This window comes from Puccinia triticina, chromosome 7A, assembly GCF_026914185.1.
Source record: "Puccinia triticina chromosome 7A, complete sequence".
In the NCBI taxonomy this organism is placed as follows: Eukaryota; Fungi; Basidiomycota; class Pucciniomycetes; order Pucciniales; family Pucciniaceae; genus Puccinia; species Puccinia triticina.
In genome coordinates, this window is record NC_070564.1 from 4,341,186 (window position 1) to 4,359,424 (window position 18,239).

The 18,239-nt window shown below is 49.4% G+C and overlaps 1 protein-coding gene across 1 annotated transcript; it reads left to right on the plus strand.

The window, feature by feature from the left end:
* Nucleotides 1-767: 767 nt before the first annotated feature.
* Nucleotides 768-2,965, plus strand: PtA15_7A480 (uncharacterized protein; the record flags this gene model as incomplete). The annotated part of the gene is made up of 3 exons (XM_053171091.1): nt 768-1,420; nt 1,490-1,602; nt 1,674-2,965. The coding sequence occupies 3 exons, from the start codon at nt 768-770 to the stop codon at nt 2,963-2,965; spliced, it is 2,058 nt and encodes a 685-aa protein (XP_053022307.1).
* Between the last annotated feature and the right edge of the window lie 15,274 nt (nt 2,966-18,239).

Below are 18,239 nucleotides of genomic sequence, written 5' to 3' on the forward strand. Positions count from 1 at the left end.
TCTGTTTGTTACGTTATCCAGGCCCGCGGCGCGCCAGATAAAGAGCTGATTGCAGCGCCAAAACGGCCCTTGAGGGCTCTTTATTGCGTTATCCAGACAATAACGTAGCGTAACGGCGTCGGAAAAAGACCCATTACGCTATCCATATGCCACTCAGACGGCCCGTTACTCGTAACGTAACGGGGCGCGGTGGATAACGCAGGTAGTTACGTTACGCAAATAGCGCAGATAACGCAATGTAACATAACTACCCACCGCTGCTAATACAATATCTCAACATGTGCACTTGGGGGCACTCAAACTAGAGTGCTCAGGTTGGTGTTTTTAGGAGTGATTTTTTTCCCTGGAGATCAGACCTGTGCAAGGTCCTGTGCAACCTGATTTTAGTTTTGAAACCCCCCACTGGTTTGTTGGCTTGCTTGGATCAGATTTTGGGGTTTGTTCCAGGAAAGAAAGAAAGCAACTAGCATTTGTCAAGTTTGCAATGTTATTTGACTCACATTGAGCTGGGTGATTGGAGATGCTGGTGTTGTTTGTTTGATATGATTGGTGATGTCAGATCTGGGACCCTTGCAGTTTCAAAATGTCTAGATTTTTGCAGCAGGGAAATTCCAGCTTTTTTGAGTTAGCTGTGCTTGTTGATGAGGCTGTGTGCTTATGTGATCATTGGAGGTCAACAGGAACAAAAAAAAAAGAAAGAAAAAAAAAAAAAACGAGCCATATCGACATCAGAAGAAGAAAACGAAGAAAACGAACAAACGATCAAGATGGGAAACAATCCATCCTCAAACCAGCAGAACAACAACAACACCCACTACCCACGCCCATCCAACAACCCGCCCACATCAGCACCACCCACACCAACCGGAACACACCACCACCACCCAGCCAGCAGCATCGGACCATCCCCACTCAACCCACACCACCAAGCAAACCCAACGACCACCTTCGTCGATGGCGGATATCTCTTCCCGCTCTCCAACATCTATCCATCATCCACCCAGGACTGGCTCCAGCCAGTCGTACAGCAGCTCATCCTCGACCGCCGCCTGGCACCCTTCTACCGCGGACTGGAGGACTGGGAGGACGACTGGGACCGCCAGATGATCGCCCATGCACTCCAATCCATCACCCTCGCCAGGAGCACCGCCATCAAACAGATCCAGAAGATCGACCGCCAGGAACCCCTCGAACAGCCTGCTGCCTCCTCCAAACAGCACTCCTCGGGCTCCATCAGCAAGCGGTTCACCAAGAGCCTGCTCATCGACCACCAATCCTCCTCCTCTCTGCTCCAACACCAATCTGACCAGCACTCCAACCCCCGCCAACAGATCTTCGACGCCATCCTCAACTCCCACATCCGACCCACCGAGATCGACCAATACCTCGCCCAGACAGTCGAATGTCCGATCTGCTTCCTGTTAGTCTTTCTTTCCACCCACACACACACTCTCTAACACTATCGCTGACCATTCCTACACACACACAGATATTACCCTCCAAATATTAACCTGTCCAGGTGCTGTCAGCAGCCGATATGCACGGAATGTTTTACTCAGATCAAGCGCACTGACCCGACCCCGCAGGAAATCAAGAGCGAACGTAAGTCGGCTGTGCACTCTCTCTCCCATCCCCATGAAAAAGACTCTGAGGGATCCGTCCGTCCCGTACAGCGGCCTGCTGTCCGTACTGCGTCGAGTCGAACTTCGGAGTGACCTATGAGCCGCCGCCGCCGCACAAGCGCACCGACTGGAACTCGCCCGGCACAGCAGCAACGACGAGCGACAGCCTAGCGGTGCCGGTGCCGACGCCGGGCGTCGAAAGTCCGTCGACGACGACAACGACGGTTGCGTCCCAATCGGCGCCGAGCCCGAGCGGGCTGATGATCGGCGGCAACTTGCAGGACGAGCCGGGCGAGATGGGCACCAACGGGCCGGCAGCCGGCGCAGGGTCGATGGGCTCGACGAAGATGAAGCGCCGCCAGACGACCAGCCACACCAGCACGGAGGTGGTGACCACGGACGCGATCCAGCCCGACTGGCAGGCCAAGCTCGAGGCCGTCAAGGCCGCCGTCCAGCGCCGGGCCAACCGGCGCATCATCTTCCGCCAAGAGGGCGACCGGCTGATCCCCGTCGGGATCACGTCTTCCAGAGACCCTAACGGCTCGGCCTTCCTTGCCGCCTTCGAACACGACCATTCCTCCTCCCCCTCCTCCACGATGACGAGACGCGGGCTCAGTGCGCTCATCGGCGGCTCCTCCTCGGCCCACAGTCCAGCCACCCTGGGCGGAGGCTCCCCGGGCCACCATCCGGGCACTAGACGGCACAGACCCGAGCCCTCGTCGGCCTCGAACTACGGCGTCGACCTCGAAGAGCTCATGATCATGGAAGCCATGCGGCTCAGTCTGGCCGAGGAGGAGGAGCGCAAACGCAAGGCCGCCGCCGCGGAGGCCTTCTCTTCCGCCCCCGACGCCAGCCCGGCTGATGTCCAGCCGAGCACCAGTGGAGCAGGCGTCCCGAGCCCCACGCCTGCGCCGACTACCAGAGGCAGCCAGCGGGTCGCACCCGAGCCGCCCCTTCTCCACGGCTCGCCCTCCACCAGCCCCGCCAGCCAGATGCTCTCCAGCTCGTCCACGCCATCAGGCCCGGGCCCATCCCAGCCCTCGTCCACCAACCCGTTCCTCGACCCCGCCCTGTGCCCCGGCTCCTCCTCCTCCGCTTTCCCCGCCCGGGCCTTCCCCGCCGCCGGCCCCACACCACCCACCCCCGAGCACTGCGCCGCCCCGACGCCCCCTCCTCACCCGTTGCTGCCCTCCCCGCGACTCTCCTCCCCGGCCACTTCCTCGGCCGCGCCCCCCGCCCTTCCGCCCGCTGATCCGTACACTCGGCCCCCGCTTCCCGCTGCCGATCACCCCGACCATCCGTCGCCCTCGGCGTCCCCTATCCCCACCCACCAGCCCTCCTAGCCTCCCCCCCCCCTCCTCCGTCTCCGTTTTTTTTCTCTCTCTCCCCGAAATACACACATACACATATTATTATTATCATCATTATTATTATCAATCGTCTCTTTTTGGTTCTATCGGGCTTTACCATCCATCCGCTTCTTTCCCTTGTCGTGTCGCCCGCTCCCGTATCCGGCCACGCCCCGTCTCCCCGCCTCTTCGCGCGCGCCACCGTGCTCTCCAGACGCCACACAGCCCTCGCCGCGCGCGGCGCGTCCTCCGCCGGCGGCGTTGGGGCCTTCCTTTCCATACACATATACAGGCACTCGCACAGTTGCTGTGTGTCGCAGCTATCCCCCTATGGGTCTTTTTTTCCTCACGACATCCGATACTCACATACACTTCTATGGGTTGTGCTTCCCTATTTACACGAATCGCGGTCTATTTATTTGTGTCTTCCTGTTGCTTTCTCTCTCTTTCGCCTTCCACCTCTAACACAGCCCCACTGCACCCACCTACCACCATCACCTCCGTCCCGCACCCCCTTCCTTCCCCTCTTTCTGTACTTTATATATACAACACCCCCATTTCCCTCACATATTTATTTATCATTATCCCCTCCTCCTCCCCTCTTTCTTTCATTGTGTGTGTTTATTAGAGATACAGGGGGCGGAGGGGGGGCTCATGTGCGGTGTAAATGAATGGTAGTAGTTCCTGGTTGACTGCGTTGTATGAATATGTGCAGGTGCTCAATGGACGCGGCGGGCCAGTGGCTGTGTCGTCCATTAGGCTGTCGGTGTTTCCGCCCTTGATTGGATGCTTGGCATGTTTTGTTTGGGAAATGGTTGCCGCAGGAATTGGGATTTTGGCAAGAATTCATCACAGTCACTTGGGCCATCACCCAAGCAGCTGGGGCTCACTCTGCAGACATTGGTGGCTGTCTTCCTGCAAGCTTTGTTCGTCTTCCTTTGGGGATCACCAGGGGGGAAATGGTTGCACTCACCAGGGAGTGCCAGAGGGTGACTTCTTTCAGGAAGGCTGCCAGATGTGAGCTGTGCCTCAGTTTGAACTCAGTGATGCTATGTCCCATCAGCCCTGGCAAGAATAACTGCTGAGCAGCCCATTTTTGTTGAAATTACGTGAAAACATATGTACACCTTGGGGCAAATCTGGAAAAGCTGTGGTGCCGCATTTGGGTCCCAGCCATTTTCAGCCCCCAAGAGGCCACATGGACCTTCACTTGTGCCACTTTGTGGTGCATGTGATACCCACATGAAGCCCCCTGGGTGCCACGGGCCTCTGGGGCCCTGAGGCGCGGGCAAGACCCTCAAGTGACTCGATTCCAAACCCTGGAGACAGCCATGAGGGCTGCCATTGTGTGACTCACACAGCTCAATGGCAGCAAGGTCCAGCAAGGACCAAAACCTGACTTCCCACAATGACCGTGAGAAAAATGTCCCCAACTGGGGTCCAAGAAAACAAGTCGGTTCAACTTTTTTTTTTGTGGAAGTTGATGAGCCAAATGGTTGGGAAACTGAGGTTGTTGGCCGGCTATATGTATGATGTGTCCAGGTAAAGGGGCGATTATGAGAGTGCCTGCATAGCCCACACCACCCGCAAGCAGGTGACAAACCAAGAATTTTGTCACCCTGATGTTTTCTTTTGTGTGACTGCGCAAGTAGCCGCAGTCACTGTGGATGTGTTTCTGGCAAGACGTCAGCACGACAAAATCTTTATTTTTTCACCTGCTTGCGGGCAGTGCCAGGTGGGAACAGACTTCTCCAGTCCAGGACTGTGGCCTATGAACAGGTCAGGTGATCAATTCCCTTGCAAGAAGTTGTTTTTTTTTTTTTTGCTACCGGTGGTACTATCAGGTGGATACATACTCCACTCGATGACTTTGGGTCATTGAGTGGATCACCACTACCCGACCATCCAGTGGGTGGTACACACTCCACTCAATGACCCGATTGGGTCATCCGTACCGACTTGATGGCCAGACTGGGACATGATTGAGTGGATACACACTCCACACACCCCACTCAATGACCGGCTTGGTCATCAAGTGGATAACTACTCCTATTTTTTGCAGGGAGTGGTGGTATCTCTGGGTACTGCTCCAGCACATGAGTTCAGTTATATGAGATGTTGGGATGGTATTGCTTATGCAACATTGAGGGAATCAGCCAAAGCTCACAGACTTTTTCAGATTCACCCTACAAAATTTGCATTTCTGGAGCCGCAAAATGGATGGTAGGGGCTGAGGGCACCTGTTGCCTTTCATGTCTACTCCATTTTATGTTCTTTATTTTTTGCAATGCTTTTCACTGCATCAGGCCACACTGCTTTTAGAACTGGAATCTGTCTGTATTTGGTGCTGTTGAAATGTCCTAATTTGATCTGCCCGACAGACAATTGAATTCCTGATCCCAAGTCGGCTGTTTGACTTCAACTTGGTATCAAGCGGTTGAGTGGAGTGCACCTGACAAGTTGCCTTTGAATACTGTGTATGTATTGTGGCGAGCCAACTCCTTGAAGTCATCCCTTATTCAAGGCCACCCCCGGCTATACACTTTTTTCCTTTGACTCACCACTCTTGGCCATATCCCTGTTTAAGTGCCGTTTTCCGTCACTACATGATGTGTTCTCCAAAATTCCTTTTCACAATTTGAAGTTCTGACCCGCGGCTTTTCCCTAGTTCTTACATATTTGACCCAAAAATCTAGCAAACAAATGCAAATGCTCTTAGCTCAAATTTGAGCTTCCAGCTAGTTTGACTCAGGTTTAACTGAGCCTGGTGAGGTTGAGTTTGGTGGCTAAACTAGCTAACTGCAAGCCAAACTAGCCACTGTTAAAAATGCTCCAAAATTAACAAATCACTGCAAGAAAAACTCTAGAAACTGCTTGCAGTTGAGATGCAGCAAGCTTGAATCAAGCCTCAGCTCAATCTGGAGTTAAGCACCCAAATTCCATGCTGGCTCACCTTGAGTGTGTACCTTGTTCAGCATCTCAATGCTGAACATGCAGTAGGCTGAGGCAAATGTTCAACCTTGCAAATGAGCATACCCCTGAGCAACCTTTTATTTGCTTTTAGTAAACACTCCATCTGCCATTGAATCCAGCCAGAATAGCATAAAAGGGGTATGTACACATGCAAGGGATATCTACATATGAAAGGAATATGTATGCATGAAAGGGAAATATGATAAGGTGTATTAACACATAAAAGACACAAATGATTAAAGGGGTATGTATGCATGAAAGGGGTATGTGCAGTAAGGGGTCTTTGCACATGAAAGGGATATGTAAACATCACCTGAATGATGAAAGGGGTATTGAAAGGGATGTAAAAAACTGAAAGGGGACATTTAAACATCAAAGGGTCATGAATGCATGATGAAAAGGGTATGTACACATTGTGAAAGGGATACATGCACATGAAAGGGATACACACACATGAAAGGGGTATGTGCACATAAAGGGGTATGGACACATTATGAAAGGGGTGAACGCATAAAAAAGGGACATGTGCACATGAAAGGGGTATGTGCACATGAAAGGGGAATTTTCACATGAAAGGGGAATTTGCACAGGTATCAACTCAGTATTTTGGAGCCTGCATGCACTCAGTTTTTTGTACATCAGACTCACTCTTGCATAAATTATGTGATGTGCATGGAATCAACCAGTGCTTGATTCTTGCATGAGGCACAGCTTGCTTTGAGCTCTTGCATCTCAACTGCAGGCAGTTTCTAGAGTTTTTCTTGCAGTGAATGTCCCTCACGCCTACACTTGGGGGGGGGCCAAAGGGCTGGCCCCCCAAAGGGAGGGACTTGCACCCAAAGGCGGTTTTTGAGGGGGAGAACTACCAGACAAATGGCTTGGAGGTGATCTAACCCAACTATATTCCCTAGTAGCTCTTGGATAAAACTTGGGCCCTTGGCACCATTAGAGGAGCAAGACTTCAAGCGTATTCATTCAATCTTGAGAATCCCATGAACCAATGATCCTAACGGCTCCCCCGGCTGCAACGGTGGGTAGTTATGTTGCCAATAACAGTAATGCAACAGTTTTTGAGCCGCTATTGTTACAGTTACTTGTAACGGTGGTACGCTACGTTATTGTGCCATTGCTTGGACCATTTTTTTCTGTTCATTACGTTATCCAGGCCCGCGGCGCGCCAGATTGAGATATCAAGCTGATTGCAGCGCCAAAACGGCCCTTGAGGGCTCATTATTTTGTTATCCAAGTGATATTGTAGCGTAACGGCGTCAGAAAAAGACCCATTACGCTATCCATATGCCACTCAAACAGCCCGTTACTTGTAACTTAACGGGGCGCGGTGGATAACGCAGGTAGTTACGTTACGCAAACAGCGCGGATAACGCAACATAACATAACTACCCACCGCTGCCGGCTGTCAACCTTTACTTGGCAAAATCCAAGGACATGGCTGACTAAAAAGTGCAAGCACCTGCTCATTCGGAGCCAAATCACTCCAAGGAGACATGAAAAGTTGACTGAGAAGGAAGGCTACAATTCTGTCTCCTTGGAATGTGGTGCAAGGCGGTTGCTTTTGTTTAAACAGCTGCCAATTGGAATTAAAAAGTTGAAATTCTCAGCAATTTCTCAGAGTCAAAGTGCTTGGGTCAAGTGGGTAACATTCAATGTAAGCCTTTCCTACGGAGAGTCCCTTAGGGACCCCTGTTCAAGACAAACTTGGCACAAGTCCCTTGCCTGCCGGGGGGTGCGGCGCAAAGCGCCTCACACAAAGTGCGAACTCCTTTAGGGAGGGACTTGCATGGAATCCCTGATTCCTGGCGTGAGAGCCCCGCGTACAGCTCTTAGTTTTTGCAGGTGGCCAACTTTGTGCCCCCAAAAACCCCACTTCCCAAAAGAAATGAGTCCTGCCCCAGATACCAAAGAAAGGCCTGCTTCTCCTCTTTAATTTCGCGGCAGTCACAGGCTGATAGCACTTGGTTCATGGCCTGGAGAGCAGTCTGAAAAGGCCTCTTTTTGAGACACATTCCTGCTGATGTAAGCAAAAATGCAGTATTTGACTGCCTTTCAATAGATTGAAACAGCTTTTGATACAAAGCCACATGTATTTACAAAAAAAAATTCTCTCAATATGGTCTGCTTTTCTCTGTGATTGAAAACTTCAAATGCAAGGATCAGGACTTATACTGGCACCTACAAGGCCTAAATTGCATCAGAAGAAGTGCACTCCCAAGCACTTCTTAACTCCAGAGGGGCAGCCTCAGCGGGCCGACAGTTGATTTACAAAAAAAAGGAAAAAGCGAGAAAAAGCCTGATACAAGCTGATATTCCTGGGGCTCTCAGGCCAGATACTGGTTTTTTCAGGTAAGCCTCTCTGTAAGACAGAGATGCTGCGGGGCTGCCTCACTGGGAGGCTTTCTTGAGCTCGCGTTCAAGAGCAAACTTAACCCAAGTCCCTTGCTGCTGCGGGCATCTGGTCTTGCAAAGCAAGCCTCCGATAGCCCTCGGCAGGAGGGACTTGCGCCTTATTGACCCGTTTTGCGGGGGCTAGATTTTAAATTTAGGTAGCAGAAATTTTCAAACCTTTATAATTCCTTGCTTCTGTAACATTTCGTGGAATAAATCACCTTGGGTGATAGCCCTGCTTCTTGCCATCCTCTCTACCAAAACTGTGCTCAATCATGATGATCCTTCCTCTCCAAATAAATTTCCCCATTAAATACAAACTTGAAATCCATCGGACTTTGTTTACAGAGGGGGTCCGGGAATATCTAAGCAGGTCCAAGCGCACAAGCATATATACATAACGGTCATCTAGCGATCTAAACGTGAAACCAAGATCACATAATTCTGAGGGTCTGTGCGCTGCGGAAATGAAAGAAATTACAGAATTGGCTAATTCTTGGTGACTCTATACATTGCATTTTTCTTATTTTAATTCTAGTAAAATACTGGTATGGAAAAAGATAGAAAAAAAAATACCAAAATTTTGCTCAGCATGTTGGGTCTTGAAGGAAGTAAAATAGTAGCAACATTTGAGTGATACGTGATCTGTGGAATTAAAAAAAGGAAAAGTGGCGTGAAAATTTCATTCTAGCCACGCGAGCTTGGGTTGATATGGTGTAAGTCCCTCCTGACGGAGGCTTGCTTCGCGAGTTCAGCCTACACCATGGGTGAAGCGCGTCAAAATTATTTTGATCACCCACCAAAATGCTTTTGGTTGGGCCGCCTGCAAGGGCGGACCGTCCATTGACGGTCGGCGATTCTCCAGAAAGGAATCCAGCGGTTTACTGGATGGGATTCCGAATTTACTTCGGATTGCCAACCCCATTTTGAATTGCTTTTGATGGCTATTCGAAATGGTGACGGGTTGGCGCGGGCTGCTGAAGGCTTGAAAATGCAAGTGGGCAACTGGTGAAACAAAAGGGGGGATCAAACCAGCACCATCTGACTGATCCACCCCACAGGAGCTGCTTGACCACTATGCTAGACACACCATGCAGTCAGGTGTGTGATTAGTGGATACACCATGGGCGCAAACCACCAATGGGACAATGTTCTCCCACTGGTTTTTCTTTGGAGGGGCCGCGCTTCCGTCAAAACATGGCACTCATGTCATTCTGATGAACGTTGGGCCCACCAGACCGTTGGTTTATCGGTGGGACCACGGTTTGCAATTGGTCGGGCGGGGCGTCTGAGCATGCAAAAGGGGGCGCCACACCTCGGGACCAAGGCATGGGGGTTCGCTGGTCCCCGCAGGGGAATCTCTGATAACGAGGGCACAGGGCATGGTGCAATCAGCAAGCACCATGCACAATTGGTTGGAGTGCAAACCCGGAGTTGCAACCTATGTAGGTCCCCAGGAAGGTCCTGGGTCAGAGTCTTCATCCAGACACCAAACATTGTCTTTGCTTTGAAAACTCGTCTGCACAACGGATTATTTCCATCCGTTGTTGAAGCGGTCAGACCTCCGCATGCTTGACGGGTCGCTTGACATACACCACCGGGCCTGTTTCTGACATCCCAGACCGTTGTTGCAACGGTCTGGTTCAGCAGACATGTTCCCAACGGGCCTGCATCGTCTATGTCAAGCGACCCGTCAAGCATACGGAGGTCTGACCGCTGCAACAACAGATGGAAATAATCCATTGTGCAGACGAGTTTTCAACGCAAAGACAACGTTTGGTGTCTTGATGAAGACTCTGACCCCAGGAATCGAACCCAGGACCTTCCTGGGGACCTACATAGGTTGCAATTCCGAGTGTGCATGGTGCTTGCTGACACTACAGGCATGTAGCTGTCGCTGCGGGATGCAGCGTCACCCTGTCGTTGCAAGCCCGCGTGACTGCGCAAGTAGGCGCAGTCACTGCGGCCGCGACCCCAAATGCAACGTCAGGTGACGCTGCGGGCAGGAACAACACCTATTTGCCCGTAGTGTGATTGCACCATGCCCTGTGCCCCACGTGATCAGAGTTTCCCCTGCGGGGACCAGCGAACCACCATGCCTCGGTCCCAAGGTGTGGCGCCCCCTTTTGCACGCTCAGACGCCCCGCCCAACCAATTGCAAACCGTGGTCCCACCGATAAACCAACGGTCTGGTGGGCCCAACGTTCATCAGAATGACATGAGTGCCATGTTTTGACGGAAGCTCAGCCCCTCCAAAGGCAAACCGGTGGGAGAACATTGTCCCATTGGTGAATTGCGCCCGTGGTGTAGACAATGCAGGCCCGTTGGGAACATGTCTGCTGAACCAGACCGTTGCAACAACGGTCTGGGCCTGTCAGAAACAGGCCCGGTGGTGTATAAGGCTGCATTTGTGGGGCTTGCCCGGTCGTATACAAAACTATTCTGGGTAAAATCCAGGAAAGAAACCGGAATATGGAGGCACTGGACCAACATGTTGGACAGCTTTTTGTTTTTTGCAGTGTCTTGAATTTTTTTGAATTGGCATTTTTTTTATACAAATTCATTCTCCAAGATGGCCAGAAGCTATTGGATTATTGGTTTCCACTGTGCCACAACCACATATACAGACCAATATGTATATAAATATGTACATAAGGGCTATTGTGGCAACTCTACCTACTTTCTGCACCGCATGGGTACAAAAGCAATGCCTTTAACCATACACAAAGGCCATCTGAGGATGTCCTACGAGTCGTAAAGCTTGCTGGATGTCCTTGCAGAGGTTAACGGCTTGTTGAGTGGACTTGGGTCCCTGCGGGACAAGGCCTGTCAACTCACTTAAGTTAGAGTGATTTGCGGCAACGGTGAAACAAATACAATACATGTATCTGTATCTGCCTGTATTTGTATCTGTTTTGCACCCAATACTATTTATTTGTATTGTATTCAAAGACCAATACTATACAAATGTATTCAAAATTTGGTATATTGTTGCAAATACAGCCCAACACAAGATACTGTATTTTTATCATTTTTGATAGTTCTTCTGTATACAGTCCACAGTGGCCAAAAACAAGAAAATCAAGTTTTAATAATTTATTGATACAATACTATGGTATTGTATCTTCAGGCAGATACAATACATTTTTATTTACAATTTTGTATTTCTCAACAGATACAATACACAACACCAGGAAAAAATTCATGTCAACTGGGGGCAGGTGACATGAAGTAACACAGGCTGAGACTCTGCCACAACTTCAGCACAACTCTGTGCAATGTATTTCTTTACTCATTTGCGCATCAGGGGTGGGTGAGTAAGACTGAGTCTGCTCATCCACCAACATTGCTGAACTCCTGAGCTCGAATGTTCGAGTTCAGACTTTTGTTCAGCTTCAGGGGGCTGCAAGGATATGTATGTATTACACCTTGAGAGCAAGTCTTCCCCAAGCAATTGTGTGGCCATTGACACCGCCATCCAGCAGGGGCTCCCCTCCGCTCAATGGCGGGTACACACCGGCCATCAAGCAGGGGCTCGGCTCCGCTCGATGGCCGGTACACACCGCCATCCAGCAGGGGCTCCCCTCCGCTTGATGGCCGGTACACACCGCCATCAAGCAGGGGCTCCCCTCCGCTCGATGGCCGGTACACACTGCCCATCAAGCAGGGGCTCGGCTCCGCTCGATGGCCGGTACACACCGCCATCCAGCAGGGGCTCACTGGATGGCCGGTTGGTACTGGCCACCAGGCAGAGGAGACTCACTTGGATGGCCATGTGTACTCGCCATCGAGTCCACTCTGACCTAAACGCGGCGGGGCGGCCTCCTGGCAGGGCAGGTGCACTGTGCATGCTCGCTGCCCTAGCTTAACACAAGCCCCTTGTTTCAGAGGGAGGCGGGTGAAACACCGCCGGGCCCCTCCCGCGGAGCGATTCAGAGGCTCGCTTTGCGAGGCTCCCCCGGCCCCTGAAACAAGGGGATTATGTTAGGCTAGCTCGCCGCCCGTGCTTAGCGGTTATGTACACTCGAACTTGCGGCGGGAGCCGTCTCGTTCCTACTCACAGGCTTGGAGCTATGTTGCGGCGCCCAAGGAGTCCCGAGAATCCGGGAGGGGGACTCCAAGACTCCTGTGTGAGGGTCGGGGAGGTGTGTTCCCCAGTCCGCTAGGGATTCCCCTCCTCACGGCCTTGCATTGGCTTGAGGTCCCCTGAGAGGGATCCCAAGGGCCGAGAAGTGTCCGTAAGGGAGGAGAGGTTAGCCGAGCGGGTCCTCCGGGAGCAGGTGCACCCCAGATGGGTGCGAGGGCCAAGGCGTCAGACTACACGCGTGCGTGTGAATCCGGCAATCCCAAAGCACAGCTCATTTATGTACATATGTACATATACATATACATACGTTTTCTGAGCAGAATATGAGCATGAAGTGAGCTGAACATGAATGAACCTGCTCATTGGAATGAGCAGTACAAGTGGTGGGCTGATTTTCAGAGTGGAGTTGGAATGGAGACCAAACTGGAGATGCCTTCACGTCACCTGCCCCCAGTTGACATGAAAATTTTCCTGGTGCAAGTATCTGAAGATACTGTATTGTATAGTATCTGTTTCACCGTTGTTTGCGGAGGCTCCCTTTGCGAGGGGTACTTCGCGTCAGCCATGCTGCACCAGGCCCTCCGAAGAGAGTCTGGTGTAAGTTGGTATAAGACAAATAGTCTTTGATGAGGTTGGATGTGCGTTAGACACAAGCGGATGCGGTGAGAACAGCACGGAGAAAAACCTAGACAATGTCGAAGGTGGTCAGCTTTGATGAGTTGAACAAATGTTGATTGGTTGGTCCATTACTAGCACACCTTTGATGAGGTTGGATGTGCGTTAGACACAAGCGGACGCGGTGAGAACAGCACGGAGACAAACCTAGAGAAGATGAGTAGTGAGGATAAGACTAAGAGACATGTGAGATGAGAAAAGGTGGAAATGGAAAACAGACCTAGACGATGTTGAAGGTGGTCAGCTTTGATGAGTTGAACAAATGTTGATTGGTTGGTTCATTACTAGCACACCTTTGATGAGGTTGGATGTGCGTTAGACACAAGCGGACGCGGTGAGAACAGCACGGAGACAAACCTAGAGAAGATGAGTAGTGAGGATAAGACTAAGAGACATGTGAGATGAGAAAAGGTGGAAATGGAAAACAGACCTAGACGATGTTGAAGGTGGTCAGCTTTGATGAGTTGAACAAATGTTGATTGGTTAGAGAACCGTACAATTACTAAGATAGCGGTTTAAGAACTAATCAACTAGGTTACAACTTAGGACGGATGCGGACCAACTATGAGACTATCACTAGATATGCAGGATGGAAAGACAATGTAATATGCATAACGTGTACCATCTAATAGTTGGCAAATCACTTGACAACCATTTTTCTTCTGATCCAGTCGATAATAATTTTTTTGCTGGAATAAAAGGAAGAGGTGGTCTCAATTCCTCAGCTTATATGCTCTGAAATGCTGTTCTGACTCTCCTGGGCACCTAACCAACCCCCAATCAAGTCAGAGAGGAGCATGATAGAGAGAGCACAAAAGGCAGCATGTAAACAGCTTGACCAACTCTTCAGGGCACCTAACCAACCCCCTGTTGAGTGATAAAGAAGTTGCCGAGAATGATGGGGGGGTTGGAGCCGGTGAAAACAGAAGCAGTATATATAGGAACCAGGCTGCTCTCCTGCCTGGTGAGGTACTTGTACTATTACAGGATTTATAACCAATCCTGACACTGACACGTGTTTGAGTACTGCTACCATTGTATACATACACTGATACAGACTGATACTGATCCCACATGTTTGGTGGATTCTCAAAGCGGAAGCAAGGAAGGATGGCTAGATTAGAAACATGAAACGTGATTGACCAGAATTTCTGGTTCAGAGCCATTTTTGTCTAGGAGTGTCGGCTCAGGCACCATGTTTGGCTAGGAATGTCAGCTCAGAGCCATGGTGGCTGTTTTGTCGCGCCAGAGGCGCCGTCAGACCAACACCAAAGTGGCCGGATTGTTGCTCTGAAAGCATAACAATGGCCGCTTTGTTGGTTCATTTGTCCATTTTGTCGTGGATTCACCGGCATTTCACAAAAAAACACGAATTTGGCCGTTTTTGTCGGTCCAGCGCCTCCATACTGGAATGAGATTCCGGTCTGTTTCCTGGAATGAAGTCAAAGGAATTCCAACTTCATTCCGGCGCGGACCCATCTTTTCAGGTTTTGGGTTTAACCCGAATTGCGATCGGAATGATTCCGGTCCTTCGACCACACCGGAAGCATTCCGATCGCTTTTTGGTTTTTCTTGCCCTCCAGTATCTTTACTGGATTCAAACTTTAAAACTTCACCTGTGGTGTACCCCCCGGGGGCCCGAAGTCTCGAGGGACTTTGTTAAGTTCGGTTCGAGAGGCTTTGTTAAGCTCGAAGATGCTCCTCGGCAAGATGCGCTCGTGGTATGCATCCCTAGTGAACCTCAGGTGAACCTGGGATGTCACTCATTTCTACCGCGCGCCAAAAAATTTGGCGCAGCCACTGTATACCCAGCGGACAGCAACCATTTTATTCGGCATGTCACTGGCTCTCAGTACCCCATCGAACGAGGAACTCGAAGACTTGATCTTGTCTTGTCGATATGGAGATCTGGAAGACGTTCGGGAGTTCGTGCGTCGGTTCGGGGTCCCTCCCTTAAGTGATTATCTGGACGAGCGCGGAAACAGTTGCTTGCATATGGCTGCTGCCAACGGTCACGAAGGTAAGAAAGCTTCTACAAGTTCTTTCTTTCATTTATTTTTTGGATCGTTTCTCATTTTGATTCGTCTTTGATCGTCCCCCACCAATCTAGATGTCGTTCAGTACCTGTTGGAAAATCTAGAGAAGCCGAGTTCACTGCACCGAGCGAATCTGCCACCTGCCAGTAACACACCACTTCATTGGGCGGCGATGAACCATCATCTCCCGATCCTAAAGCTACTCTGTCCCCGACTGACGACCGAGCAGATATGCCAAGTGAACGGCCGGGGGATGAGTGCGATGAGCGAGGCGATGGGCTCTATCAACAACCTACCCCCTTCCGCCAACGAAGATCTGCCGTCAAACGGCGAAAAGCAAGATGCAGACCAGATCCCTATTCGAGAGCAATGTGTCAATTATTTGGTCGAGATGATGAAGTTGGGCGACGCTGACTCCGACCCTCTCGATGTTCTTCCCTCGGATGACCAGCAGAAAAGCTCTCCTACTTCCGAGCTGGGTTGAATACCCTAAGCAATTCTTGATTCGGCCAATCACCCTTAGTTGTCGGGCCTCGGAAAAAAAACAATTAATAGACAATCTTATCCATATCCCAACTAGGCAGTAACAGCCGCTCCACACTTCTCTTTCTTTTATCTAGAGCGGACTGGGAATGTCCTTCACTGGATGAGCGGAGAAGATGCACAAGCAGGATGGGCTGGATAGACTAGGGATTTTCTAGGACCCAACACAATGAGGGTTTGATTGCTTGGCTGGCTCAGAGAGAGAGGGGATCATTTCTCTCTGAAAGCATGGGAGAGAAGAAATGCAAGAGAAGGAATGAAATGCTTACCTGGATCAGAGGGAGAGGGGATCAGTGCTCTGCTACGCCAGGGAAGGATCTAAGTGTGAAATTTGTTGTGTCACCTTGTGAACCCCAAGCAAGGGAGGGGGTTTACAAGAGATTGAGACTACCAATCTGGCAAGATCATTGACAAGTTTATGGAAAACAAACAACATTGTTGAGACCAAGTGGATGGGACAATGACTAATTTTTAGAACAACACACCATGAAAAAAGTGATGTGAATAGGTGTCAGGTGACATGTAGTAACATGTGTTGAAAGACCAGTGGTACTCTGACAACACACCCCTTGAATAACAATGGCCCCCTTGTCATCATCAGGGGGTTTCAAGAATTGTTCCTGGCAGTAAGGTTGAAATAAAGGCTGGAATTAGCTTCATGTCACCTGACACCTAGGTCCTAGTCCCCTCATTTTTTTCATGGTCACCTACTGTGATCCTTTTTGCTGACTGGGAAATTGTCAAATTTCTCATCAGTATTCTGAGCAAGTTTTACTTCATCACCAAGAAGATGGAAGGTGAAATCTCATTGGCTAGCATGATGCTTGCCAAATACAAATCTCTCAAGGGTTATCTGATCAAGAAGAAGGAGTCCAACACCAAGGTTGATTACAAGAAGATGTTCAAAAAGTTGATTGAAAAAACCAATAAGTATCTTTACAAGGCTCTCAGTTGCAACAAAATTTTACTTGCAACCATCTTAAAACCAAGCTACCAATTCTTGGTCTTCCAAATGTGGTTCCCGTTGTACTACACATGTGCTCAAAATATCAGTCAACACCAATTTGACATGTGTAATGCCAATTGCAAAGCAGCTGCACCAGCCAAAGAGAAGCTACCCACCCCTCAAATAAATTGATACACAGTTAGTCCCCACAAAATACTTTGATGCACCCAATACAATATGTATTGCATTGCATTGGTGCAACAGTGGGTCGCCACTTTACTCTACAATAACCGGGGCTGTAGAGTAAAGTAGCGAGCTGCGCCTAACATTTTTACAGTTATTTTTAACGCTAGCGCGCAGATAGTCGCATCACGGTTATCGTAACTGGCCTTTTTTTGTACAGCCGTTACTAGTAAAGTAATGTGTTATTGAGAAAATTAACATGTTACTAATAAATTAAGGGTCAAATTGGCCATTATCAAGCAGAGCAACACTTTATTGAGCAGTGAAAGGCCAAATCAGCCCTGAAATGGCCTTCTCTTGCTCAATATGTTGATAAATAGCTGCTGCTCTGCCCATAGATATCCTAGCGGCATTGAAAAAAAAAACCCCGCCCGGTGCAATATCAATATTGCACCACATTTCCCCATTGCTACTGGTCTGGTTAGCGTAGAGGGACCAAAAATTGCTACGATAACGTTACGATAACAATAACCGTAAAGTAGCCACCCACCGTTGATTGGTACATCAGCCAAAATTGGCAATACATCCAATATATATCAATATCACATTGGTTTTAAGATGCAATACAGGTGATCCACCACTTGTGCATTGGTTTAAGCAATGCAATTCCAATTCCATGCAATACATTGGTAGTATGTGAAGCCAATAAAGTGCAATATCATATTGTGTCACATGTGTTTCACTGTTGTTAGAGGGGGTCAAGCATTGTATCAATCTCAAGATATGCGTCTGAGTTGTCTGAGTCTTAGAGTGAGTCAAGAATTGGATTTATCTTGAGATCTGAACCCAAGTTGTCTGAGTCTTAGAGGGATTGAAGCATTGGATCAATCTTGAGATCTGTGTCTGAGTGGTCTGAGTTGGAGGAATCTTCTTTGTCTGATTGAGAATTTGACTTGTTTGGAATTGCCAAGCTTGCCAATTGTTTCTTTTCCTTGTTTTTTTGGGATGCTAAATTGTGCCTCATCTCAAATTGTTTGAGCATTTCATGCAGAAGCATCTCCTTTTGGAGTTGCAGGGATTCTTGAGAGGCTTCATCTGGGAAGTCCTCTATTTTCTTGGAAATGATATCCATGTTTGTCTGGCTAACTTTGGTTCTGGCAATATCATGATGGATTATTTTTTCATTTCAAGGGTTTGGGCATGGTAGTTGGTTGAATGGCTTGAAAATATCTTGATCTTCTTGGTGTTATACCTTTCTGCCTTCATCACACGTTTGGAAATTGGTAGAATGAACAGGCACTTACAGGAACGTTTGGATCCTATACCAGGAGCAGGGTTTGATTGAGATGTGTTTAGCACTGAATCTGTTTGATTTCTGGGGTAGATGGTGTTAGAGCTGATACCAGAGCTGCTGAACCATGA